We start from the raw sequence: 27,771 nt of genomic DNA, 5'->3' as shown, positions 1-27,771 counted from the left end.
TGCGCTCTCTGTAGGAACTTGCTAATTCAGCCTCGATCACTCTTGCCTTTTCCTTCCTCCTCGTTCCTTTTCCTCAGTTGGGCTCCTGGAGGCTGTACTCCAGCGCTCAAGCTCCAAGGGTCTGAGAACGCAACTCCTCTTGCTTTCCATTTGCATCTCTGCTCCTTGCCCTGATGTGAAAATGCCATTTATGAACTAATCCAGCTCTGAGGTAGACAGTATCCCGGCAAGTGTCTCTTCTTGCCGGCCATGCCCTCAGCACCTCCAAGTGTTAGAGAAGCTGACCAGCGGGTGTGACATCAGCACCACACCCAGACAGGCAAGGCAGGCCATTTTGTAGGGATAGACTGGGAGGGCAAGAGGCAGTGCACTGTGGCGACTCAGAGTAGACAGCCATGAAAGCAGTGCTTCTGTGGGAAACGTGCACCATTCTGCAGGTTAGACTTTAATTCAGTCAAATGAATCGAGAATAATAGACTGCAGATCTAAATTACGGGAAAGAGAGGTAGAGCGAGGTAGAGAGAGGTGGATTGTGGCAGACACAGTGAGAGCCAGCAAGGGCAAGGAGAGAGGCAGAGACAGAGGCGCTCACAGAGGAAGAGCCCAGGAGGTGAGGGGGTGGGGGTAGAAGCTGGGAAGGAAGGCTTAGCTCATCCCTCCCACAGGTTGCACCAAGGAGTGAGTGGCTTTGTGGAACTCCATTGTCCCTGAGACACCTGCAGCAGGATTCCGAAGGCCACTGCACTCTCACAGCTGTGGCACCCACCAGTCAGCACATCGCCTTGGAGTCTGCTTCCAACAGGCAGAAGCAGATCAACATGGAGCTAGGCCAGGGTTGGATGTTTAGCCCTCCTCCCCTGGGGCCAGGGATCACACGTGCAAGTCCAGGGGGACTGGGCCCAGTGACCTTCCATCTTCCCCAGGAGTAATTACATCCTGCTCAAACAGGTCTCTGGACCCAGAAGATGTAACAGGCAGGAACTTGCAAGGAATAAAGGAGAGGGACAAACAGGCATTCTGGGTAAGCAGGCATTCTGGGTAAGCAGGCATTCTGGGTAAGCAGGCATTCTGGGTAAGCAGGCATTCTGGGCCAGAGGCACACCACACAGCTCAGACCAGGGTAGGGAAGGAAAGAGCCCCAGGCTGAGTAGGCAGCAGGTTCACATGGAATCAAAGCTTGGGACCAGTTTAACACACACACACACACACACACACACACACACACACACACACTACATACACACATACATACACACAACACACACATACACATACATACACACACACACACACACACACACACACACACACACACACACACACCTTACTTGAAAGTAAAAATTGAAAAGACTGCACTGTCAAGCATTAAATAGCTAGCAAGGGCTGATGGCACAGAACCTGGAATCCCCGAGACTAGAGAAAGGGAGGTAGGAGGGTCAGAAGTTCAAGGCCAGCCTAGGTAACTTAGTGAGATTCTGCATCAAATTAAAAGCGAGAAGGTTAAATATACAGCTTGATGTACAGTAAACACCCCAAATAAATAAGGAAATGAATAGAGATGGCATTTCTCACTTTTATTTTTGCTGCTGATAACCAGAGTCTAGAGCTCAGAAATCTGAACTTGGCTATCTATACACCCGGCTCTCTTCTAGATACCGAGAAGCCACAGAAGTAACAACAGAGAGGAAGTCATTTCTTACATGTGCCACTGTGGGAAAACGATAACTAAATAGATCAGATAAAAAAGGGATCCAGAGGCAAGAACACAGAGGGCATGCCAGGGGTCCATGAGACCTTGACAGCTAGGCAGAGACCTCTCTAAACACAGGGAGAGGGAGCTCTGGGGAGGAGATGCCAAGAAGAAAGGACCACTGATGTAAAACCTCCAGGAAGGCCCCAGTTTTTGTTTGGCTCGAGTAATAACAAGAACTGGGCAAAATAGGTGGGGCCAGGCAGTCTGGGGCTAGAATTGAGAGCTAAGAGAGGAGACAGAGACTATATGAGCCACATAGGACATGCTCTAATCATCCTATAGAAGTCAGGAGCCTCTGTGGGTTTTGGAGCAGAGGCCTGAGGAATTCTGGTCTGGGAGATGTAACATGGCAGGCAAGTCAGGAGGTTGTGAACAGAAGGGTGAAGTGGTAGCATGTTACTACAGACTCAGACTCATGTACTTCCGAGTCAAGAGCTACCACATTCTGCTAGCCAAGCGGGGGTAGATGTGAGACAGAGAGGGATCCAGGAGAACCAGTTGGAAGGGAGGTTGCTACCAGACAGGAGAGGAATGAGGTCAGTGTTCTCTAACCCCCTGACTACTGGGCATCCCTCACACCCCAGCCGTGCTCTGTAAAGTCTGGAAGAAAGTCTGGGAGTGCACAGGGAAGAGCCAGGGGAGTGGGGGTCCTCTAGGCTAGCAGTGAATCTGCTGTTTTGATTCTGTCTTCTGGACTTCTGTGAATTTCTGTGTTCTCCAAGATTAAGTTGTGCTCAGCGTTGGTGTGAAGGCTGTTGAAGCCAGCTCATTAGTGAAGAGGGCTTCTTATTAACGAAGCACAAACCAGTGACATACACAGAGAGAAAAGGATGGGCAGGACAGAGCAATGGGAAGGAAGGGAAGGAAGGGAAGGAAGGGAAGGAAGGGAAGGAAGGGAAGGAAGGGAAGGAAGGGAAGGAAGGGAAGGAAGGGAAGGAAGGGAAGGAAGGGAAGGAAGGGAAGGAAGGGTCAGGGAGAGGACTTCCTTCACAAGAGCAGCAGAAACGCATGCTGCCTGGACAGAGACTTAACCAGAGCCCGTAGCCCTCCAGAGGAGAAAACCGTTGCAAATTATTAAGATGTACAAAGAAACAGTTGGACAAGAGAGGGAATGTACCCAGGGGGTGGCACTTTAATTTCTAAATATACATTTCCCCCACATACTCGTTTAAAGGCAGAATAATCAAACACTCAAGAGTAGGGTTTTTTTTTTTCAAATCACTTAATGCCTTGATTTGAAAAAAGGTAAGAATAGTTAATATTTTTAAAGGACCACGAAATAGGACAAGTACTGACAGATATTCAAATAGATTACAAAACTACAGTAATTTTTAAATAGTTGGGCTGGACCAGAAATGTCAAATCAACAGATGAGAGAAGCAGGAGGGAAGCTGGGTGCTGGGTCTCTCTCAGCGCACTCTGGCCTTGCCCAGTTGAAAAGCTTTTGCCTTGCAGGGACACCTTGGGAAGAAAGCAGGGTGGTGTCACTAAGCCAGTTTGTTAGAAGAGGAAGTGACAGCCGTAAAGAGGTAGCCTGGCCTGAGTTTGGCAGAGGATCCATCCAGGTCAGGATCCTGTGGTCTCATCACAGAACCATTTTACAGAATACAGAGCTAGCTGTGAGGTGTGCTTCAGGTCCTCTTGCAATGACCAGGTGGGGTCTAGGGGGAAATAGGTTGAGTTAACTCTGTCCTATATAGAGCTTAGCACAAGGGGACATGGTCCAAGACCCAACCGGCTGCAGGCCAAGACATTTATTCAACAAATATTTATTTATTAAGTGCATACTAAATCTCACAGAATGTCAGACCCTCGGCAGTCCTGACACCATTCCAGAACTAGCATGCTTTCCTCTATGCGCTGAACGCCACATGGAGAAGCCCCCCCATCCAAGAGGCAGTGTGGCCTAGTGGTAGGAGCACATTAACAGCTCACATCAGCGGTCTGGATGTCAGGTCTGGCTCTGACACCAGCTGGTTCTAGGGCAAGGGCTCCTTCATCTATGGGGAAGACCAAATACCTTCTTCCCAGGCTAGGTCAGAGGGTGGCTCTGAGTCTCCAACACGTACCAGTCCAGCCCACCACCCACTGACACACATCAAGTTAATCAGAGATTTGCATCTGTAAGTGGTTGAGAAGAAAAAGTTGAAGGAACAGTAGCATTTCAGGGCATGAAGCCCAAATTTCAGCGTCCACAAATGATGTTTGATTAGCACACAGCTCTGCTCCTCATTTCAGTGTCATTCAAGGATGCTGTTTCTGCTGTTTTTCTTTCCAAACAGTGTCTCACTATGTAGCTCAGGCTGGCCTGGAACTCACTATGGTAGACCAGGCTGGCCTTGAACTCACTGACATCTGTCTGCGTCTGCCTCCCAAGTGCTGGGGTTAAAGTGTGCATTGGCACGTCCAGATAAAGCTACATTTGTACTTTCCTAGTAGGGTGCCTTCTACAGAGACCAAATGCTGTTCAGAACTGGAAATGTCTTCTATGTGGCTCTTTTAGGAAACTTTTCTGATCTCTGGCCCCCAGAACGTTAAAACCGGGTACTCTGAGTTGATTTTTCCATGGAGAGTCGTAGGTGAAAAGGGTTGCCAAAGTGGGTGTTCTAGAAGACTCCTATCTGACAGGATACGAACTTCTGGGAGGCAGAGAAGAGATACAAGGCTCCTGCAGATTCCTTTATGGTCAAACTCATCCTGGCCTCGGCCAACCCACCCTAACCCTCAGACATCACCTCGGAATCCTTGGTCCTCTCTCCAGGACTCGTTTAGCACCAAGCATGACCTCTGACGCTTCCTCCCCTCAAATCCCACTCACGTGGTCTCGTTATTCACGTCGGTGATGTCTATTCTGTCCAGGAACCAGCCCGGCCTGTTGCCCGTGTTATCATGACGGATCCGAATCTTGGTAAGAGCCCCCAGGTCAATGGCATAGATGGTGAAGGTATCTGTCTAGGAATGGAGGAAGTATGGTTCAGAGGGGCAACACATCCTTGCTTTCTGCTCTAGTCTCTCGATCACCCAAAGGAAGACCCTAAAAACCAGAGCCATCAGAGTTGGGGTGAGGAGAATGCAGCTCCTCAGTCTGGTGTTAGCATAGCACATATGCTTTTTTGAGCTCTGTGTGTAGCTTAGGTTGGTCTCAGACTTGTCATCCCCCTGTCTCTACTTCCCAAGTGCTAACATTACACTACTATGCCAAGCTCTTACACTGTTGCTTTATAACCCTGGCCTATGAGTACAGTTTGTGTATTCCTGGCTGTCCCTACAACCAGCTATGTGGCCCAGGCTGGCCCTGAACTCACAGAGATCCACCTAATCTCTTCCTTCTGATCGCTGGGATTAAAGGTGTGTGCCACCACCACCTCATTGGGTTTTCACATTTGTGATGAGTATGCACGTGTGGGAAGGGGTCCAACGAGACCCTATTCTCAGTGTACACATGCGTGCAATTTCCTTCGACACCTGCCATGAACAGTCCTGAGCAAATGCACGCAGGCTGACAGGAAAGATTTGGCCCTGCTCCTCCCTTAGGAGGAGGATGAGTGGAATGTGAGCTGTGCACAAGTCTGGGGGTCACCACTGCATCGGAGCAAGACAACAGAGCAGAGACCCAGTGTGTGGACCGAGCCTCCAAGGTACACTGTTTAAAATTCTTCATTCCGAAGGACTTTAAACCTGCAGAAACCTGTAGAAATAGATATAACCATGGCTGCCTTCTCTTAGATGCTGCCCCTACATGTAACGTTAGCTGGATTACTTCATTCTTTTCTCTCTGTCCCTCTCTCTGTTTCTGTCTCTGTCTCTCTCCTTTCTCTGCCTCTCTCTCCTCTCTGTCTCTCTGTCTCTGTCTCTCCTCTCTGTCTCTCTGTCTCTCTGTGTCTCTCTCTGTCTCTCTGTCTCTCTGTCTCTCTGTGTCTCTCTCTGTTTCTCTGTCTCTGTCTCTCTCCCTCTCCCTCTCCCCCTCCCTCTCCCTTTCCCTCTCCCTTCTCTTCCTCTCCCTCTCCCTCTCCTCTCTCTGTCTCAATTGGTTCCCAGCCCTTACACAGTCATTTACAGTGTCTGTAACTCCAGTCCCAGGGGATCTAAAGCCCTCTTCTGACCTTTGTGGGAACTGCATGTATATGGTGCACAGACACACACACAAGCAAAACATCCATACACAGAGATATAAAGAAAATCCTCTCAGCTTACTTAGTGTTTAAATACAGTATTTTCTGGATGATTCTGAGGACCAATTAGCCTATGGAAGTCCCTTGCAGGAATCTGTTTGTAGTTTTAACATTACACTCTGCAAACTACTGGTGCTTACAGAAGGGTAGCTGCAGCCAGACCTCACCGGATTGAATGCAACCCCTTATTAGAGCCACAGCAGACATGATGCTGGCTCAGATTGCTGAGGGAAAAATGTTCCATATCTGGCTCTCATCCACCCAAGAGCCAGAAAGTTCCCACTCTACCTGGCCCTGCTCAAACTTGTTGGACTTGTCTGATTTCTTCAGGGGTCGCTCCCCTGTGTCCCCGTATTCCTCACCGTAGATGGTCAGGTAGACGTTGGCATCAGTGCCAGCCTTGGGTACGTTCCCTGTGATCACCTGGACCTCGTAGGTATTGGCTGGAGACACAGAAAGATGTAGCACTCAGAACACAAGAGCCACGAGACGGAACTGTGGCCCACACCCTTGGACCCAGGTGGGTTCTGGAAGACAGAAGGTTCTACAGCAATTCCACACCAGCTTACCCACCTCCCACCCAAGACTTGTCTTTGGCATGAAATCAAGAGCCAATGGGCCTCCCGCCTTACCCCTACATTTGGCTACAACAAGGTATGTGAGAGTTCCTCCCAACCCCAATGTTTTTCCCCTTAAGAGGCCAGGTCAAAGGCTGTGCTTAGCTCCAAACAGATGGACCAATTGTCACTTTCTGGGGGGCAGGTCAGGATTGTTATTTATGAACCACAGTGGGGTCCCACCTATTCAGTCTCTACCTAAGGGTCATTGAATCACCCTGCCCCTCCACTGGTCCCTTCAGGGGGAAATATGGCCCCTTGTTTCTTTCAGGCTTACGCTCAGGACCCGGCTGACCAGCTGGAACCAATTCCACGACAAGTTCATTGTCCTCCTTGCCCCGGGCCAGCCAGCGGTTAGCGACGAACTTGTACTGCACAATCACCTCCTGCATCCCTGGCCCATACTCCTCTTCTTCCTCTTCCTCCTCTGACTCCTCCTCCTCCTCCTCTTCAGAGGAGGACTCTTCTGAAGAGGACTCTTCTTCCTCATCGCCCTCCTCCTCCTCATCGCTGCCTTTCTTCTTTTTCTTCTTCTTCCGCTGCAGCTTAGCCTTCAGCCTTTCCTTCTTCAACAGCTGCCGCAACTTCTCCTTCTCCTTCTTCCTCCGGGCCTCCTCCTCCGGCGTCAGGCTCTCCTCCTGCACCACCAGGTGCCGCAGCCACACTGTGTCCACAAACCAGCTGGGCCCAAAGCCCTCGCCCGTGTGTCCCAGTCGGATCTTGTAGATCTCGCCCACGTCCGCCGCTTCCAGCTGTGCAAAGTGCAGGGCAGCAGCTGACATGGCTCGTGCCATCCTCCCCACCTCCCCCATGAAGCCAGAGCTGAGCTGCGGTGTAGAGGTGTCTCCCACTATGCCAGGCTCTTCCCCGGGCTTAAGGAAAACACTTCTTTCTAACTCAGATGGAGTCAACCTCGGTGCTTTGTCTTTTACCCTTCCTCTTGCTTTCGTATCTTTGCTCACACAGCAAGCTCGCTGTGCCAGGTCTGCTCTTACTCCCGTCTTACCTCAACTCCAACTTGTTCACAGTCCCGGGTCTCATTATTACCTTAAAAACACACAGACAGAGCCTGGCAATGGTGGTGCATGCCTTAAATCCCAGCACTCGGGAGGCAAAGGCAGACAGATTTCTGTGAGTTCCAGGCCAGCCTGGTCTACACAGGGAATTCCTTGACAGCTAGGGCTACATAGAGAAACTTTGTCTTGAAAATGCAAAGGACAAGAACAAAAACCAAACAAACAACAACAAAAATCAGACAGTATCTTCCCGTGTTCTCTTTACAAACGTGTCCACTATTAGGAAGATACCACTTTGGCAATAAAGAAAGAAATATGTTTCTTTTTTTGTGACAAATAAATAAAACCTTCACCCATTTCCTCAGAGGTCACCTGGGTTTACCAGACCCTTGAGCTCCAAAGGGCCCAGGACTTAGCTGGCTCTGGTCCTATCCTGCCATCTTGGGGCTCTAGAGCTGTGTGGTGGTTTGAGTATGAAATGATCCCCCAAAGGCTGCTGTTCTGAGCCCCCAGGCTTTAGCTGGTGGCACTGCTTTGTGAAACTGTGAAGGGACTGAGTCACCAGCCTGGACCTCAGGTTTTACAGCCCGGCCTCATTCCCTGCTGCTCTCTAGTTCGCCTCTGGAGACACCACTCGACCAGCTGCCTCACTCTCCTGCCGTGCTACAATGGAGGCTATCATTCTTAAAACATGAACTGAAATAAACCTGTTTGTCCCTAAGTTGATTTTTTTTTCAAGTATTTTGTCACAGTCATCAGAAAATAATGAGCTATGAGTTCCCTTTAAGGACAGAGACCATCATTGTGTGTCTTCTGACAGACAGGCCTAGTGCACGGCAGCTCATCGTCAACCTCCCAGTGTCACAGTGTCATGAGCCCTACATCCTCAGGAAGAGGGGACTGAGGCTCAGACTTGTGGGGAACCTAGCCTGAAGTCCTTTCTGTCTGGCTCTCCTGTGCACTTTGATGTTGACTCTTTATGTTTGACTCTTTTCAAAGTCCAGTCCCACTAGTTATCCCACCTGAGTGCCAAGCACCTAAGGTCGAAGGCTGTGCTCTAGTTACTCAGTGTCCTGAACTTTATTCCAGACCTAGACGAGAAGAAAGCTCTCCCAACTTCGTATTCAGGAAACCATAATGGAGCCAACCCGCCTTTGTAAGGAAACCATCGAGCAACATGGTGCCTAGGCTTAGGTAAAGCAGAATTTCTCTTTCTTTGTGGCTTAGGGAATGGGAACTGTACACTGTTCAATTACGTTTCTGTGACTGCTCGCAGCTTCCCAGGTGCACATCTGACGCTGACTCTTATTGCTATGGGGACCGCGATGCCAGGCAGGCAGTAATTACAAAGCTGGATTCTGCTGACGAGGATGCTGACGAGGTCCTGAAAGGTTGACCATGTTACCTTGGGGCTGCCAGCAGTGTAGGAGGACACATGACCCAATGAAGGCCCTGTACCTGTCATGTCTGTCATGTTCCAGACACTTGTGACCCTGGTTGGGCCCCGAGTCGGCTAGCACCTTCCTGGGTATCAGAAAAGGCTCTTCACTGAATACCAAGGTGTTTATGGTACAAAAACACACATGGAACACCCAGCATGAACGTGTTTCCTCTACACATGTCTGAAGATACACACTTATGTGCTTGTACACATATATACATACACACATGCCTTCCTGTCCAGCATAAAAACTACAGTGGCCTCTGCATCCTCCTCCCTTAACAACAATGAGCTCTTACTCACACCTTTTTTTTCCTCTTAGCCAAAGACTTGCTATGTGATCAGAGGAAGCCCGAGGACATTTAAAAACGCGTTAGCAAACTCTGCCACCTCTCAGGGGCCTGCCTGGGGAATATGGACTTATCACTAGCCTGGGAAAAGTTCAGCATCAGAGCCATAGACAGGGAGCAAGAAGAGAGCCAGCCCTGGTGCCATCGCTGGTGGACTAAGAAGTCACTTGCGGACTTGACAGTGCACTGCAATTGCTGACTGAACTTCCAAGAGAAAGCTGCCTCAGAGAACACACCCTACTTCTGAGGACTGACTGGCTGGCTTGGGGTGTGGCTGAGACAGCATTTTCCCTTAAAGATCACCGGGTAATTCAAGTGTGAGACAGGGAAGGACTTCCGGTTATTTCAGGTTCCCAAAACTCAGGTCCAAGAACGAAGTTATCATTCAAGGGCACACGGTAGAACACGGGCAAACATCCGTGCTTTCTCTTTTCCAGTTCAAAACTCTACGGTCTCCTCATCGCTTCCAAGAATCCCTCAATTTCAGTTCCTCCAGGAGGCATCTCCCAGCTGGAGGGAGGCACCCAGCGGACGAGCCGTGCCACCATATCAACTGCTTGCCTTCTGTTGGCACCCGGTTGCCTACCTCCCACACACCTGGAATATGTCCTTGGACCCCCGATCAAACACTTTGGAGCGGCTGGAGAGGAAGAGTACTTCGGTCTTGCCTTCTTCCCCGTAGATCTGCACGTAGACTCGGGAAGTGGTGCCGGCACCACCCACATCTCCGGTCCAAATCTCAATCTCGTAGTGGACCACTAGCGGACAACAGGAGAAAGAGGCAGTTAGCAGTAACAAGAAGGATAGCAGCAAGCACTTCCTAAGCCTCCCCCCACCCCCCGTGCCTGATCCTTCACAGGCGTCATCTTCTCTAACCTCCCTGACACAATGAGCCAACGTTTGGCAGACGGGCCAGCTTAGGCTTAGAGGAATTGAGTAGGCCGTATGCACTCAGACTGTTGCGTCTAGACATCTATTACCTCACTGTGTGTTCTTGGAGACCAGGAATGAAGGAACTTCACACACCAGCTGGTGCTCCCCCCATTGTCTGCCTGTATGCTAGAGTTTGAATGTTTGTTCCCTCCATGCTGATATCTAATTGTTATTGTAAGCTATAGAGGCTTTAAGAAGTGATCCTTCCATGAGGGCTCAGCCCTTCTGTCGAGGTCGAGGTGTCCCTGTTTTCTCTGTCCCCGTCTGCCATGTTAGAAGGCATCCAGAAGGCTCTCACCAGATACCACAACATTAGGACTGAACTCCTTAGGGTACAGAACTGTAAGCCAACGAGCTTGTGTTCATTTTATATTATGTGGTCTATAAGACTGTACATCACCATAGTGCTATACAAGTACTACCTTGTAGCGACAAAAAAATAAATTAAATTATAAAGTTACTGACACTGGGCAGACACCACAAGGCAGGAAGAAGCAAAAAACTGCCTTCATTTAATAAAGGACAAGACTCTGGAATGACAACAGTGCTCATTTAAATCAAAGCACTTTTCAGACTATACCAACACATGCCCTTCATAGAAAAAGCTGTGCATATTTCGAGATGATATTTATCAAGATGTTAGAGGGTGGTGGAAACATGTTATTGGTAGGTAGCAATAGAGGGTACTTCAAATAGAGTAGGTGTGTCTCCTAAAAGACTATGGCACCATTCTGTCTAGTGATGTGATTACTCTAAGACAATATCAGGATTTCTTTTCAGATAAAAGAAATCCTGTGTGTGTGGCTGTGTGTGTGTGTGTGTGTGTGGCTGTGTGTGTGTGTGTGTGTGTGTGTGTGTGTGTGTGTGTGTACATGGAGTGCCATCCTCTACCAATCTCCACTTTAGTTTTTTGAGACTCGGTCTTTCTCCAAACACTTAGCTCATCAATGTAGCTAGCTGATTACCTGGTCAGTGCCAGGTTCTTCGATTTAAATGAGTGTTGTTCTCACTCCAGCCTACTGTCCTCTTACCCAGTCTCTCCCTGACCCACTGGGATGGTAGACAGGTACCACTGAACTAACTTTTCAATAAGTGCTGGGGATCCTAACGCAGGTGGCCATATTTGTTCAGCGAGCACTCCACATTCTGGCTGAGGGAGAGCTGCCTCAGCTGTGCATTGCTCTTAAAGAGAATTCCTGTAAGGAAGGCGGTAGCAAGAAAGCTACAGTCAGCTGCTCTCAGGAGAGAGGTGGACATACAGTGGCCATAGAAAAACAATCTGGTCACTATCTTCCCCAACCTCTAAACCTTTGGAAGCCTCCAACCTACTCATATGGACATTGAAGACTTCGGTTCCTCACAAAAACCTGTTCACAGAGCCTGTCCACTTGCCCTACCACCACCCTCTTACCCTGCTCCATTCTCTAGTTCCCCCTTCTCTGTTAGGCAGTCTGCTCCCTCTCTCACAAGGACAAGGCCTTGGCCTGTTTTTGTTAACAGCTGCCTTCACAGAGGCCACAGTAGGGCTGGCTGGAGAAACCTCAATAGGCATTTACTGACTGAAAAGTCCAACCTCCTCAGCTAGTTTTCCTAAGGAAGATATAGACTAAGCCCCCAAATTTTCCACAAGGTTGGGAATATATATCTCCTAATGGTTTTTTATTTTCTGTATTTCTCCAGGACAAAAATTCTATCCATTGGGTCCTGATTTTTCCTAGCTATGAAGTGAAACCGTTTTGCCCCCCAGAACCACAGTACTGAAGATAACAGGAAGCCCTCACCCCCACCCCAATGTCTCTTTTCCCCACCACAGGGAGGCAAGATTCAATCACCACAAGGTTCCCCTTCCTTCCTCTAACCCCTCCTTCCTCTGATTCCATCACCCCCTCCCCCATTAGACAGAGAACCACTCTCAGTGCTGAGGCCCCACCCAGCCTTTCCCATACATTTCTGGATCTCCACCACCTCGCTGGGGTACAGCTCCACCTCCAGACGCCCATCAGCCTGGTTCTTATCCAGCCACCGGTTGGCAGGGAAGGTGTACTGCTTGCCTTGGCGGGGCACGCGGATCTGGACGCTACCCAGGAACCAGCCTGCATGCATGCCAGTGCTGTCGTGCCCAATCACCAGCCTGATGATCTGGAAGGAAAGTCCAGGAAGGATGTGTGAACAGCAGTGTGCAGAAATACCCAAGCCTCCACCTCTGTCTCTCTGAGCACCGGTGCAAAAATCTCCCCTCAGCTACGGCCTCCAGCTCCTTAGGAGAAAGCTGTGACCCAGCCCATCCGGGCAATCAGGAACCTGGGGCCCTGCCTACCCAGGTAGTCTTTTCCTGCCTGTAGGTACCATGCCCTCCCCTCTAATCTGACTCATTCCCAAGGTCAGAGGCAGAAGCAAATAGCAGGCAGAGTTGGCAAGGACTGAAATCTGTTAGGTACTTAGAAATGAGACTGGTCTCAGGAGCAGTGAAGTGTCTGCGTGCCTGGCAACTGTTACTGCTTTACTTTGGTTTGGTTTGAAGCAATGCAACATTGTACACACTTCTGCATGGCTTCCTTGTGATTCCCATCACTCAGGGGTAAGCAAGTTTGCTCTGAACGTGGTGCTTCTGTATCTACTCCTTCTCTTACTCAGGGACCCAAGGAACATTGTTCTCTGTCCATTAGCAATCTCTAGCCACTTGCTTTGCTATTTGACAGAGCAACATCATTGCCTGTGGGCAATAGGAATGAGAGCTCACGTGGTCCGTCAGCAACCTTATGTGGAGTTGGTTTCTCAGGGTTTGAACTGCTCTCATTTGTGTGGAAATGTTGCACACAGGGTAATTTTAACATTAAAAGGAGTTAGCAGATGGCCTCTGGGAACCCTTCCAGCCCTGAGTTTTTCTCAGTAATGCTTTAGAGGGTGACACTAACCTTGTCTGGTACCCACAGTCCGCATTTAGAAAATTGTCCACTCAAGCCCCCGGTTTCTGCGTCCCCACATACTAAGTGCCTCTTTGCAGCTGTTGATAAAACGCAGCTGAGTGTGTGGAACTCAGGGCCCTGAAATTGCTGGGAGAAAACCTGCTAAGTGTATAAAGCCCGAGAGCCCTTGAATGCCTGCCCCAGGCACTGAGGACAGTGCCATTGCTTCTCTGAAACTGTCAGAGTTCCAGGACAAGGAAGAATAAGGACAAGGGTGAGTGTCTGCTAGCTGACAGGACTGGAGGCTCCGTAAGGTCAGGGACTGTCCATTACACATCACCTTGGACTGGAGGGGAATGCTGAGCCCTGGCTACAAAGCATGTGGGCACTACGACACACACAATTCAAATAATAATTCCCAAGGCATCTCCACCATTCAGAATGAGAACACTGGTGAGAAAGGTAACAATGGCAGGTAGCGAGTCAGGAGATGCTAGGCTCCCCAAGCTCTTGGCCACATTCTTCACTGAGGGCGTCTCACCAACATGAGGACAAGTCTCCACAGCCTCCTTCCCTCACCCCCCTCCCCTCACGTGTCTAGAAATCCTTCAGTCAAGGGAACAAAATTTTCATTTCACAGTTAGAAATGTAAATACATTCGGAGTTCATTAACCCCCAAAGGGGAAAATGACTGCCACGAGGTCTTTCCCTAGACTGTGGGTTGGTGAGAGAAGAGAGTTCCAGGGCACCAGAAAGAGGGGGAAGCCCACAGGAGAGGAGGCACAGGGAAGATGAGGTTGCAAAGGGAGCAAACACTCAGGGCTCATCACCTGATGCTGGAGATTGGCGGGTGCAACACAATCCTAGTTCAGACAGGTTGAAGGTGTCCCTAGGGCTCCCAGTCTTCCATTTAAGTCTGTTTCTCCAAGTGACATCAAGAAAGAGTGTCACCTGGTCCAGACCCTGATCAGGTTATTTCTTGACTGACGGTCAACTTTGGCCTATAAAGACTTAAACAAAACACTAGCAGGGTCCAAGTGACTCAAGGCCACATTCCTAGGATGACCCTCAGCCCCTTAGCCGAGAGAACCCAAATCCTGTTGGAACAATTGACTATTGGTTCCAGTCAGGTTGAGCTTTGCGCCTAGCTCCTGGCTCTGGGATCTGGGAGGGTAGAAACCTAATTCTGACAGGTGCCAATTAGCAAACTCAGATGTGTTTCCCATTAGCCAACTTTCTCCTCGGCTCCTCTCACTACCCTAACTCTGTTAAGCTCTTGTAGTCCATCCTCCTACCCGCCACCCCCCGAAATCCCCTGTAAACCTCTGTGCAACTCAGTTGAATGCAATTCACTCTGGCCTCTTTTGCAGTAGTCTATCACTGATTGGTCCGCCTTCCAGTTAGTGGCCAACTTGCTTAGATCACTTACAGTAAGGCCACACGGAACCTTGAGAGACAAAGACTCTCGAGTCCCATTTCTCAGGGCAGCATCCCTCAGGAGTGTCCGTGAAGCACGCACTTCTGAACACAGTTCAGAGGCACACGCAAATCTGGAACTGAGAAATATTTGGATTCCTTATTTTGGTCCTTTCTTCTCTCTTTAACCTCCCTCTCTTCCTCTAGTATCCATGTTCCATCTAGACTAATCCTGGCATGTAGGTAAAAGTGTTGGGGGGGGGGGTAAAGTTACTGTGTATTACAGTCCCAAAGAGGTTCTAGAAGCACAACTACTGCTCATGTATTCGTAGCTGCTCTGACCATGGGAGAAATGAAAACCCTCACTAATGATCCCTAGACGTGCAGTTCTTTTCCTTCAAAATGGGCTCACCCTGTGCACATCAGTGCAGGTGTGAATGTGTGTATATGGACACATATGGGTCGATGTAGGAATATGGTTCCAGGATGAACACTTACAGTTCCTATGTTCAGGGTCTCCAGAGTAAACTCATCCACTCGCCCACGTTCAAAGTAGTCTTTGAGGTTGTTGTCAGAGACGAGAAGAACTTGCTTGATGGTGTCAGATTTCTCTCCATAGAGCTTGATGTACACCCGAGAATCTGTGCTGGCCCCAGAGACATCCCCCGTCTTCACGCTGATGTGATAGCGGAAGTCTGAACGTGCCAACGCAGAGAGAGATGGGGACGTTAGTGCAGGTTGTACAAGGAGCAAGGCTTTGGGAAAGAGGGGACAATCTTCAGCCAGGGAACACCCAGGCTAAGAGTCAGGACCCAAGAGTCTGAAACCTCGGTCTTGTAACTGAGTGTAGAGGTTCCCTCCATCTCTGTGGAGTCCCCTCATCTATAAAACCAGGGCCCTCCTCTTCCTGTTCTGTGAGAAATGAATGTGCTCAGCGTGGGAAGGTAAATTTTGGACAAGAGCACACACATTTTCAGAGACTCAAAGCATCCCCAGAAATCCCCTGACCCAGCTTCTGATGGGTCAGGAACTGTCGTCAAAGGCAATAGAGCTTTCCAGTGTTTATTACGTTGGGTGCACGTTCTGTGGTATCACTGCAAGTGCTCTCACCCAAGCCTTGCAAGCAAGGAAAGCAGAGCTCTGAAAGTCAGGTGTTTGACACCAGATGGTGACGAGGAAGTCATCCAGGAGTTAAACCTCGCTAGGCATTGAAAGCTATTCCATCCCTAATCGGACACCATGTAATGTCCCACTTTAGCTTCCAGAAATCTCTGCACCATCCGGTGTGCAAGGATAAAGAACACCAGAGGAAGTCCCATCACTCATTGCTTCTTTAGGGTCTGGGGTAAATGGTCTGGAGAGAAAGAGCTGAGATCCTACACCTGAGGCCACTTGCAGCAGACCTGGCCCTGACAGATCAGCTCTACCAGAGACTGGTACTGGGAGAAACCAATCACATTACTGTTGAAAGACAGAACAGGAAGACTTCTTCCTTATGCCCCTTTCCATGTAAACCTTTCTAAGGCTGTGACTAGGAGAACAGAAAGGTCTGGACTCTGTCTACATGGTGAGATGAGAACCTGCTTCATGGGGAAGAACATCGATCTAAGGTAGAGACCCTCTGGGGACTGAACCCAGCTCTATCAGCAATCATAGGTGTGAGTGTTCTAGTCATGGCGTGTCCTCTTATCATAAGCATAGGTGAACTCTTCTCTTGACCTCCTTCCCAGTTTTTAGGCTCTGTGGTCTTGAGCCTAGACACTGGATATTCTAGTTTCAACTGTGCGGTTTGATCTTAATAAAGGTATAATCATCTAGGGGTTCATTGCCCAGCTCAGATGAGCTACACCCCAGAAACATGAAGAGTTGCATTGTGGGATACTTAGGGTATGTTTCTTTTAAATTTTATCTAAAGCTCACGATCAAACCATGGCATTTTGAACACACATCACCAGTAAGGAAACCTCCAGGGCTCCAGAACAAGGCTCAGCATAGGCCTCATTCAACAGTTCCTCCAAAATGCATTTCTGCCCCAAAGCAGGGGTCCCTGTCCTTGGTGCCATCAGCTTCTGTTATTGTTCTTATTACTCTGATGATCCCTATGTATTCAGGGCCTAACACCATGCCACACTTGGACTGTATGCTCAAGCACAGACCTCTGAGAAGTTTCCAGAACACCAATGCCTTATTTCTCCACCACCCCGTGCTAACTTCATGAACTAAAGTAAAGACATGTCTTCTCTAGAGATTTAGGTCCTGTTCAACTAAGGAAAGGCAACTGCCAAGCCAGTGGACACCACCACCTGGCCATCAGGACAACTCACTCTTGAGCGTGGCATTGCTGTCACTGGGTAGCAACTCTCGGACCAGCTGCCCATCATCCTTGTCTTTGTCCAGCCACCTTGAGAGAAAGGAGATGGGAGTTTAGTTTTCTGAGTGGAACAGGCAAACACTCCAACCATCATATCTCTCACACACGGTTTCCAGGGAAGCCTGGAGCTTTGAGTTCAGCAGAAGAAAGTGGGTCTCTGAGGCCTAGCAAAGTATTGCAACTCAAACCAGGAGAGGAAGGCTTTCTGGAGAAGGCTGAGTGCCCACTGCGACTGGAAAGATGACAAGATGCTGTCTGAGAGAGAAAGAGGAAGAGAGAGGGACATCCCAATGGAAAAACATATCGTGAGATAAAAGTTAGGGGTGGTGAAAGGCCCATGTAGACAGAATGCGGCACATGAGAGAGAGTTGCTAGCAAATGAGGGTAGGCATCATGATAAAAGGCTACTGTTGTCAAATCCATCTTCCCCAGGTCAACTGTGTATGTGGTGCTGGGACAAGGGCTCTCTATGGAGAAAGCAGAATACAGGCCATTAGAATAACATTGTTCAGGCTGCTGAAGGCCTATAGTATGACCAAGAAGAAAGGATAAGCCAAACGAGGCACTGAGGTGAGAGGTGAAGTAAGTGCAGTAAGGATTAGAGAGAGGAGGACTTGTGGTGAGGAGGTTAAACTGGAATCTTCAAAAATAGGTGAGGTGTGACTTCAGGAGAGGTTGGACTGAGGTCTTCAGGACTCAGCTGACATCCATGCCTTATCATCGTGTCATAGTAAACAGTGGTTCCTGGCCTCTGTTGGCGTCCCCCCAGAGGAAGGAATGGGGACTATCTGCCTGCAAGATACCTTTCTCTTAGAACACCAAGGCCAAGCCCGAGAAACGAACTTATTGTACAAGCATGGCTTGTCTACAACTCATAGTTGGGCTGGCTTGTAACCCAGTGTAGATCACCATCCTCTAGGTCTGGCTTCTCAAGCTGTGGATCAATAACCCACGGGGAAACCATGCAACTGAATGTGGGAGCTGTGAAACTCAGGACACAGAAGAGGCTCTGATGCACAATGACCCAACTTAGTTAAAGAAAAAGGGGTAATAAATCCAGGATGGCAGTGCTTGCCTGTGCTATGGGGGGTGGGGGGGTGACTTCATTACAGCCCAGGCTCTGAGCCTATAGCATGCACCTGTACATGTTCCTGCACACGTCACCACATGTAAAAACACACGGAACATCGCCAGTGCAACCTGAAGCTCTTGTTGGCCCTGCTTTGAGAGCATTGTATGTTATGATTTACAGTGTTTTTATTGCACATACAATTTTTTCTACTCTTGTGGAAACATAATGGTTTCATTCTTCAACGCAAATATTTTTAATGTTTTCCTATTATCATTTCCCAGTAAAATGCCAAATTAGTATATATTTGGATGCTGTTGTATTAGAATATTTAATTTTTATAACTGTTGTTTGAGTTTCTGACTTGAATCTGATGTAAAGATTATCACATGAATGTTAGCTTGAGTTCAAACAGAATTTCCAACACCTTCTGAAATAACCCTAAGCATCCTTCTGCCATTTTGCCCTACTTCTCTGTGCAAGGCAGACACATCACCACTGACAGCTAGAAAAATCAAGATATTGATCAATTCTTAAACTATTGAAGGTACTCTGGATGCTTTAGAATCAAATATTCAGAAAGCATTCAATTTTTTTCTGTTAAAAACCAACAAACATATCCACCTCATTATAAATTAGGTAATTAACTTTAAAAACAATTAAAGACTGATTTTTGTCTCTAATGAATGGTTAGAAATATATGTATACCAAAGGGCTGTCTTACAACAGATTTCTTTATGATTTATTATCCATAATACTGCCTTTGTAGAGCTATTCTCTTGACCTAGACACCCGGTCTCACATATAAATTTCTTGGGCAAAAAGGGACCATGATGGGAAAAACGTCAAGAATCTCATGTTAGAGAATTGCAGAGGCCAATCCTATTTTGTCTTGGCAGAATATCTCTCCACTTTATGCCCCATGCTTGACTTCAAAGCCCTTCCATTCACACTCCTGAGCGGGGAGAGCTCACCAAGCCTGTGATGATGAAATACTCATTATAATAAAAACATTGCATGCCAAGAGGCTGGAATTTTTGTTGTCCCTCACAGACTGGGTTAATAGTACATACCTTGAGGTCAATGAAGACCTACTTTCCTACTGTGTACTATCCTACTATATACAAACAAGACTGCTGCCTTACTATGTGCAAAACTGCTGCCCTACTATGCCCATTCGCTTAACTTACCTTTAAGAAAACAATGTAACAGCAACCTTACTTGCCATGGATTTCCCACTAACTCTTACAGCCTAAGCTATGCATAGTTGTAATGGACTCTTCCAGGCTGCTGACCCGAGTAATACGTGTGTGTTTATATGCATGGATTCTATGATAATCATTTGCTGAAAACAAAAGACAGGATGAAAGAAACCTTTTAAAATTAAGATCCACTGTAAATGCCGGAAACCGCATTTGGACGTAAGGCTTGGTAGTATTTGTTTGTTATCTGGGTCAGCCGGGGTCAGTGACTGAATCTATCCCTCACTCCTCGCTCATGTGATGCTTTCTGTGCTGTTAAATAAAAGAGAGAGCCACGCCCTTTGCTAGGGGCATGCAGACTCAGAGCTGGGGACAGACAGGTTCACAAGGCTTCAGCATTCGGGCAGACAGAGACGCAAACACACAACAGACAGGAACACCAGCAGACACCGGGAGGAGCAGGGAAGAACTCAAATCGGGCTCTCTCTGGGTTAGATTACACCAACCGCAAGCTTTTTAATTGGATTTCTTTAATGACACCCCTGTGTGTTATTGGTGACTGAGTTCACCATTAATGTAGTCAAACGGGCACAGGAGCCTATGAGGGAAGCCAAGTCTCTCTCTCCTTCCTCCCCGCACACAGCTCAGGACTCCTGAAGGGCCAGTGAGGCAAGCATTCTTCATCCCTTTTTATTTATCACATAACCAAAGCCCCAGGGCTCCCACTCCCTGGGGACCTTGCTGTCAGCTTGTATTAGCTAACACTAAAATGCCACTCACTTTATGTAGGCTTTTGGGCTGTGATTCAGAACACTGGGGAGATGAAGCAGAGACTCAAAGACACAAGGGTTCATAGTGGTATCCTGAGCATTGGTGGCATAGGATTTGGGAACCACAAACTGTGAGCTACAGTCCCTCAAATTGAGCCATTGATGCTTTCCCTTTGTCTCACCAAGGTCACTGACAGCTCCCATAGTCACAGAGCCTGCAGGAAGGATGGCAGGGACATTGCCACAGACAGGAGCAGGTAGGTCACCGACCATCAGAAGATCCCACCTGTTGTTCCTTGTCCCCCTCCATTCACCTAGCCCCAGTCTCTCCCAGTTGGTAACAGGAAACCATGACACATCCTTTTGTTGTTATCCAAATACTTCTGAGGTATTAATAGACGTAGTTTTAAAAAGCTATTTCCTTTCAGCTCAAAAGCTTCAACCTAGTTCTGCCATGAGGTGTTGCTAAGTGGATGTTCTCCCGGGCTGACATGAGTATGCACACCACACACACACACACACACACACACACACACACACACACACACACACAGGTACTGCTTTGCCCTCAGTGAAGCAGTTCAGGTGAAGAATGGGTCAGTGTGTGGGCTCAGGCCCCAGGTTAATCTGGTCGTGTGCTGCTCCCTGGAATTAACACAAGTGAATGAGGAACACTGGGGTTTCACAAAACACTGACACTTGTCCTTGTTCTAAAATGTCTCTATTGACCACTTTAGAGATCACCAGGAGCTGCTGGCTATGCACAGGGTGCTTCAGAAAAACCCTACAGAAATGTTTCCTCTGTCTGTCTCTCTCTCTCTCTGTGTCTTTGTCTCTGTCTCTCTCTCTCTCTCTGTGTGTGTGTGTGTGTGTGTGTGTGTGTGTGTGTGTGTGTGTGTGTCTGTCTCTGTTTCTCTCCCTCTCTCTCTGGTTAGAGATTTTTTTTTCTTTTCTTTTATTGGATATTTTTACATTTCAAATGTGAGGGAAGAAAATCCAAACAAAGTCAGGTACCTTGAAATGATATAACCAGGCAAGAGATAGGATCAGACGATTCAAACAAAAATCCGACTTGTAGCCATATTTCATTCTATGTCTAACTAACAGCTCACTTAAATTTAGGACATGTCTGTTTTGGTGTGTTTGATCTTTCATGAGAGAAGCCATCGTGCTGGCCCTAGGAGTGCAGTGGAGCACCTCTGCCCGCCAGGCATGGGGTAGAAATGTAAGACTCAGGTCTGCACACCTCCTGCAAGCCCACCCCTTTCTCGAACCAACCACCACCATGAGCCACTGTTTTTCTTACCGTTCCACATAATGGGGATGAGTCTTTCTCTAGTACAAGTGGGAAGAAAGGAAGGTGAAAGACATATGTACCTGAGGCAGGGGAACTCCACGTTGTCACTCTCTGGCTGCCCTTCCTCTCTCACCAGCACCCTGTCCAGGTACCAGCCGCTGCCCGAGCCTTTGCCGTCGTGCCTGACCCTCACTCGCCTCACCTTCCTCATAGTGACAGACTCAATGGTAAATTCATCCGCCTCCAGGAAAGAAAAGACAGCAATGTTACGTGGACGGTGGCTCCCCTGAGACCCAACACCAAGTGGGGACACACGGGAAATGAGAACGCATTGCTGAGAGGATAGGCTACAGTTCTGGCATGGGCGCACACACCCCACTGCAGGGAATGGAAATGTAAAACACACGTAATGTTCACAGATAGACCCCAGGTCGGAAGAGCTTCACCAACACGGCCTACAAGTGCTCACCCTTGGGTTGGCTCAGACAGTCTTGCTTTTGCATCCCAAGGCTCACTGCCCTATCACCAAGGAAGGGGTAAATTGAAGAAGGAAGAGTAAAGACATCTTCAAATCCCTTTCGCCTGTAAGTCCCCACCAACTTCCCATCACGGAAGCAATGACTCTTTACTGGCATCTACTGTGTGCTGGGGACCACACCTGACCCACGCGCAGTCTCTCAGCCCTTTATAATCTTCACAACAGCCAGCTACAGGTACTCATCCTTTCCCTCATTTCTGACAGGAGAGCAGAGTGAATGGCCCAATGATTTTCCCTAGACCCTTTTGGTACCTTCTGCACAGCTTCACAGCCCTCTGGCCCACGGTAAACCCGTTTGATGGTTGCAGTAACATAGAGACACACCTAACACATTGTACTGTGGCTAGCAATGGATCCCATTTCTCTCACATTCATATTTAGTGTTTTCCTAGGAGTCTCTTTAAATTAAAAAAGGTATGAACACCTGCCCCTAGTGACCATGCCAGAGAACTGCACTGTCTTCCATTTTCTTCCGGCTTGGGTTCTCTGGGACACACCTGAGATGCCCAGTATCTTTCCAATCCTGAGAGGTGGATAGGAGACCACACTTTCTCTATGACGCTCTCCAGCTTCTAGCTGCATAGCACCAGGAGCCTTGTAGCTGCTGCCGATGTTAGCGAATGACAGTGGGTCCAATGCTTAAGTATCCAGCCAATAGGATATTTCTGTGCCTTTAAGTGGCTCCTACATGGATTCCCCAGACCCCATTCTCCTCACCAGGACAGATGTTATCTCATCGCTGAGGTCCCAACACCTGACATCTGCTCTGCTTTAAAAGAACAGGGAAGATAGGACAAAGTAGAGGTGGGCTGGGGGTGTGTGTTTTGCACATCATTGCAACTTACATTGCCTTTCTCAAACAGGTCGGTGTTATTTCTGCAGTTGTAAAGCAGTCTCTCCCCTGTGTCCCCCACATCACCAAAAAGGCAGAGGTAGACGTTGGCATCAGTTCCTGCACCTTCAAGTTCCCCTGTGCATACAGTCACACGATACCGGGCCACTGGCAGAGAGAAAGGGAGACACCATTGGCTGTCTACCCTGTTCCCATGCCTAAGCTCCCAAATCCACTTCTTTACTGGGATGACTTCATCTCTTAACTCAAGTCCCCAAACCCCACTGCAGTCAGTCACTTAGGAGCTGACTCATGCCAAGCCTTGGCTGAGACTGGCTGGAGGTTCTTAATTCCCAGCGATCATCAGAAACCCTTGGGAAATGTTTACAAGAATTTGAATTCCTGAGGTCCACTTTATACTTGCCAAACCTTCATTTTCAGAGGTAAGGCCTTTGAAACTGACTTATTCGTGAATACCATCTTTGGATTCTGATGGAAAGAAAGGAGTGGCTCCTAGAACTGGGGTTCAGTGAAAATGAGGAGAAGGCAACAGATTGTCAATGTAATTTAGAGGCAATACTTGCCAGTGGACCATGTAGATAATAGAGAGAGAGAGAGAGAGAGAGAGAGAGATCAAGTTTTGTTTGGAGAGAAATGCTAATAAGGAATAGAAGAGTCAGGGTAAAGATAAGGTTGGGAATGGGAGTCAAGATTTGTACACTGTACAGTTGAGATATCAATTAGATATTTGAAAAAAACAGAAGTCAGGAAGAAAGTTAAATACATCTGGAAGGCAGGTCTGGTGATATGACCTTGGTCACCTTAGATAGGGGTATTCCATTTCCAGCCATGCAATCTGGTAAGAGCCATGATGAAGAAAATGTAGACAAAAACTGAAAGAATATTTGAAGATAAATTGGTTCCCAAACTCCCCAGATTTGAGTTAAGAATATTAATCTGCATGTTTGACATTTTATATAAAATGAACTCTGAGTAGGTAAACTCCAAAGAGATCCGCTTCTAAACACATCATAATAAAATGTCTAAGAGCCAAAGACAAAGAGGAAATCTTCAAAGGAAGCAACAGGAAATTGAGTATAAGGGATTCACAATAAAAATTAGCAGGCGACTTTTCATCCAAAACTATGAAAACCAGAAAGCAGTGGAATGCTATATTCAATAAGTTGAAAGAAAAAGACCATTATCCAAGAATTCTTTATCCACTAAAACTATCCTTCAGGATGAAAAATTAAAGCTTTCTAAAATAAATAAATACTTCAAGAATCTTTTATCATTAAAAGACCTTCTTTGTAACAAATATTAATGGAAAATCTTCATGTTAGACAGTGGAAGGTAACTTGAATTCACTTTGAGTCACCAGAAAAGATAAAGTGATGATAACAATGTTACTATAAATATATTGTTTAACACCTGTCTTCTCAGGTCTTATATAAACATAAGATCAGAGAACAATAATTATAAAACTGTACTGGTGAATCTGTAATATGTAAAAATACAGGGGTTGGGGATTTGGCTCAATGGTAGAGCGCTTGCCTAGGAAGCGCAAGGTCCTGGGTTCGGTCCCCAGCCCTGAAAAAAAAAAAGAAAAAAAATACAAATTCCCAATATAGGGTATCACATATCCTAGACAAACATACAATTTAAGTGTCATCAGCGGTATGAAGGAGCATGCCTGGGGAGTGAGATTTTATATACTATTAAAATTAAATTGACATTACTTTGAGCTAAATTGTTCTAAATTAAGCTGTGGGTTGTAATTTGGGGGAGACTATTTAGAAAGTAACTGAAATAATATGTAGTAAGTGAACAAGGAGGGATGCCACCCCCCTCCTTGTCTGGGCAGTGCTGAGCAATGGCAAGAGAGATGTCCCAGCCTCTTGCTGCCTGCTGCAGGCAGAGAGTTGACCCTACCCCCACCCAGGCAGCTTGGGAGAGCTGACCCTACTGGCATGGGTTTGAAAGAGCTGTCCCCACACCCTGCCGGTGTGGTACAAGAAAGCCAGTCCAGCCCCCTGACAGCCATTGCAGGCAGGAGAGCTGGCCCTGCCCCTCCACTGGGCAAAGTACGAGAGCCAGCCCTGGCAGCACAGGTGTGGGAGAACTGGGGGGGGGGGGGGCTCTGACCAGCTCAGTTACCACCTAAGTCAGATTCAGGGCTTTGAGCTGGCCCACCCCAACATCTACCCCATCTATGAACTGCTGGAGCACATGAAGGGGTGGGTCCTACAGATCCAAAGCTGCAAGAGCTCCATGACCCAGTGCCCAACAACAGGAGGATCTGAGAGGTGTCCCAGTGAGGATCCAGTATTGATAGTGTAGCAGAAGCCAGAGGCCTCCAACCAGACCAATGAGTCATTGCAATGAACACTTTCAAGTAAAGATGTGTGGACAAAGGGGTGCACTATGTGACACATTGTAACACATTGTAACACATTGTAACACATTGCAGCTTCTGCAGCCAGGTGTTTCTGTTCTTGTTGTTGCCATTGTTTTGTAAAAATGATACAATTGAAAACTGTCCAGTTGAACATCAAAAGGAAATCTTTTGTTTAGAGACTGTCAGAATGAACATGGATCTAAATAATTTACCACAGAGAGATGCACTTTAGATCCTGCAACATGGATAGGCGCAGAGTAAAGAATGATTGCTAAAACTGATTTGAGATAAAACACTCAGAAAGTGAAAAAACTGAATACTTTTTGAAACTACTCACAAAGAAAAGCTCAGGTCCAGAGGTCTTACTGTGATATCTACGTACATTTAAAGCAAAAAAAAAAAAAAAAATGCAATTTCCTCTGAAGGTTGTGTAACAGGAGAAGAGTGGGTCTATTAACCTACTTTCCGTCTAGTTGTGACCAAGTGCCTGACGAGAAGCGACTTAAGGGAGAAGATACTTGTTTTGGCTCAGGGATTAACGTGACTCAGCGCATCCTGGTAGGAAGGCATTCAGCAAGAACACCTCACAGCTGTGGTGGCAGGTGCGTGAAGCTGCTCGCTCACAGCTGGATGGGCCTCAAAGCAGGGAGAGATGACGGCTCACCTTCAGTTTGCTTCCTCCTTCCTCCTCTTTATCTCCGTCTACCCCTCAGTCCATGAATCTTTCTTAATCTGGATAGGTCTCTCTTAGTTGATCTTCTCTAAACTAACTTCAAGACATACCCAGGAAGCTGTGAGTATGTGTGGTGTGCGTGTGTGTGTGTGTGTGTGTGTGTGTGTGTGTGTGTGTGTGTGCTTGCACATGCACACACGTTTGTCAGTCTCCTAGGTAATTCTAAATCCAGGCAATGAAATTACCCACCACGATTTGACATTTAAACACATCACTGTAATCCATAATGTCCTACCTCTGACCAATACGCCTATGCCAGTCTCATAACACCGAATGTATTCAGTCAGGCTTCCACGAGTACCATAATCTTACAGTTCCCTGGGCAGGACCTTGCACCTGAGACATCTTTACTTTTGTCCTGGTGCCAAGTTGCTGACTTGCTTTAATGTCCTTACTGTCTCTTAACAATTACAGCCACTATGTCCACGCCCACCTTGTCTGTGACTTTAACTGGGTTCACGTTCCTTTTCTTCCCAAACTATGCTTTTTTTTTTTTTTTTTTTTTTTGCTTCTGTGTGGTCCGCCTGCTGCTCTGATTCTCACTGGAGAACTTACTAAACCCAGTGCACAGTAAACCACACCAGGGCCTGCATGCTATCGGAAGTTTGCAGTTTCTTAGCATCAAGTAAATTACTCCATGGCTTTTGAACTTTGAGTTTCCACGACGTGGGTAGAATGTAGATCTCCTTCTGAGTCCTCATAAGGGTAGCCTTGCCTGTCAATCATTCTATTGACACTCTGGTCTTCCTCACTCCTGCTAGATCAGCTTACAGAATTCTGGGGCTTCCCTAGCCTCCACCCCCAAACTTGGCCATTTTCCTTCTACAAACCAGATCCAACGGCTTGAGAACTGCATGCTCAGGTTTCTTACCACAATAGAAACAGCCTTGCCCCCAGGTACCTAACTTCTATATTTGTTATTTTTCCTCACTCCTGTGGCTGAGTACAAAAGCAAATGAAATAGAGGCTTGTGCTTGTTCACAGTTTAGGAGAATATAGCCCACCACAGCGGGGCTGTCACCAGAGAAAGTAGCTCTCGGTGGTGGCAGCGGGAGTGCGAGGTTGTTGGTTCAGAGACAGGTAACAGCAACACACTGATGCTTACATGATTTGCACCTTTCCCCTTTTGGTACAACTTAACCCTCAGCCCATGGGATTGAAATTTCTCAGTCAGGGTTGGCCTTTCTTTCTTATCTATTCCTGCCTGAAATGACCCAAAAGATGGACTCAGAGGAGTATCTCAGTCTCTGAGGTCAGGTTTGTAGTAAAGGTTAATGATCATCTTAGGGGACTCATGAAGCTCACACATTCTTGGCACCAAAGCTAGTAATGGCGTCGATAAGGAAATAAATCTATAGGCCAACATCTTCTATGAATACAAATGCAAAAATCCTCAACACAATGCTGTAAACCAAATACCACATCACAGACAAAGAATTACACACTGTGAATTAGTGTGGCGGTTTCTCAGGAAGCTGGGAATAGATCTACCTCAAGATCCCCTTATATCACTCTTGGGCATAGACACAAAGGACTCTATATCCTACTGCAGAGACACCTGCTCATTTATGTCTGCAGCTGCTCTATTTATAATAGTTAGAAATTGAAAACAGCCTAGATGTTAACAGATGAATAAAGAAAGAAATCGTGGCATAATACACAATGGAACATTGTTTATTTGTTATGAAATAATGAAATAAGTAAATGGATGGAACTAGACAAAAAGCCCTGAGGTAACCTGAACCCAAAAAGATAAACCTAGTATGAATTCTTATATGTGGATGTTGGCTTTTAAGCCTTTAGTAGCCATGCTACAAGTTTATATACAGAGACTGGGTATAGAGCAAGGGACTTACCCTTGGGAAGTGGAGGAGAAGAGCAAGGAAATAAAGGTCATTCTCAGCTACATGGTGATCTTAAGACCAGTGTGTACAATATAGGAGTTCCAATCTTAAAA

General features: G+C 47.3%; 1 protein-coding gene across 3 annotated transcripts in view; it reads right to left on the bottom strand.

Annotated features, from left to right (window-relative positions):
* The window catches only part of Loxhd1 (lipoxygenase homology PLAT domains 1), a 153,113-nt gene that overhangs the window by 64,293 nt on the left and 61,049 nt on the right, over positions 1–27,771 (bottom strand). For 2 of the 3 annotated variants that reach the window (NM_001414400.1, NM_001106132.4), the window contains 9 exon segments: positions 4,572–4,705; positions 6,214–6,368; positions 6,820–7,294; positions 9,947–10,107; positions 12,229–12,421; positions 15,103–15,299; positions 16,929–17,005; positions 21,394–21,554; positions 22,697–22,851. In NM_001414400.1, the coding sequence (NP_001401329.1) occupies positions 4,572–4,705; positions 6,214–6,368; positions 6,820–7,294; positions 9,947–10,107; positions 12,229–12,421; positions 15,103–15,299; positions 16,929–17,005; positions 21,394–21,554; positions 22,697–22,851 (1,708 nt within the window). 3 annotated transcript variants of the gene reach the window in all.

Source organism: Rattus norvegicus, chromosome 18 (assembly GCF_021556685.1).
Source record: "Rattus norvegicus strain SHRSP/BbbUtx chromosome 18, alternate assembly SHRSP_T2T, whole genome shotgun sequence".
In the NCBI taxonomy this organism is placed as follows: Eukaryota; Metazoa; Chordata; class Mammalia; order Rodentia; family Muridae; genus Rattus; species Rattus norvegicus.
Note: the sequence above shows the minus strand (reverse complement) of the source record. Positions and strands in the feature narration are given on the sequence as shown.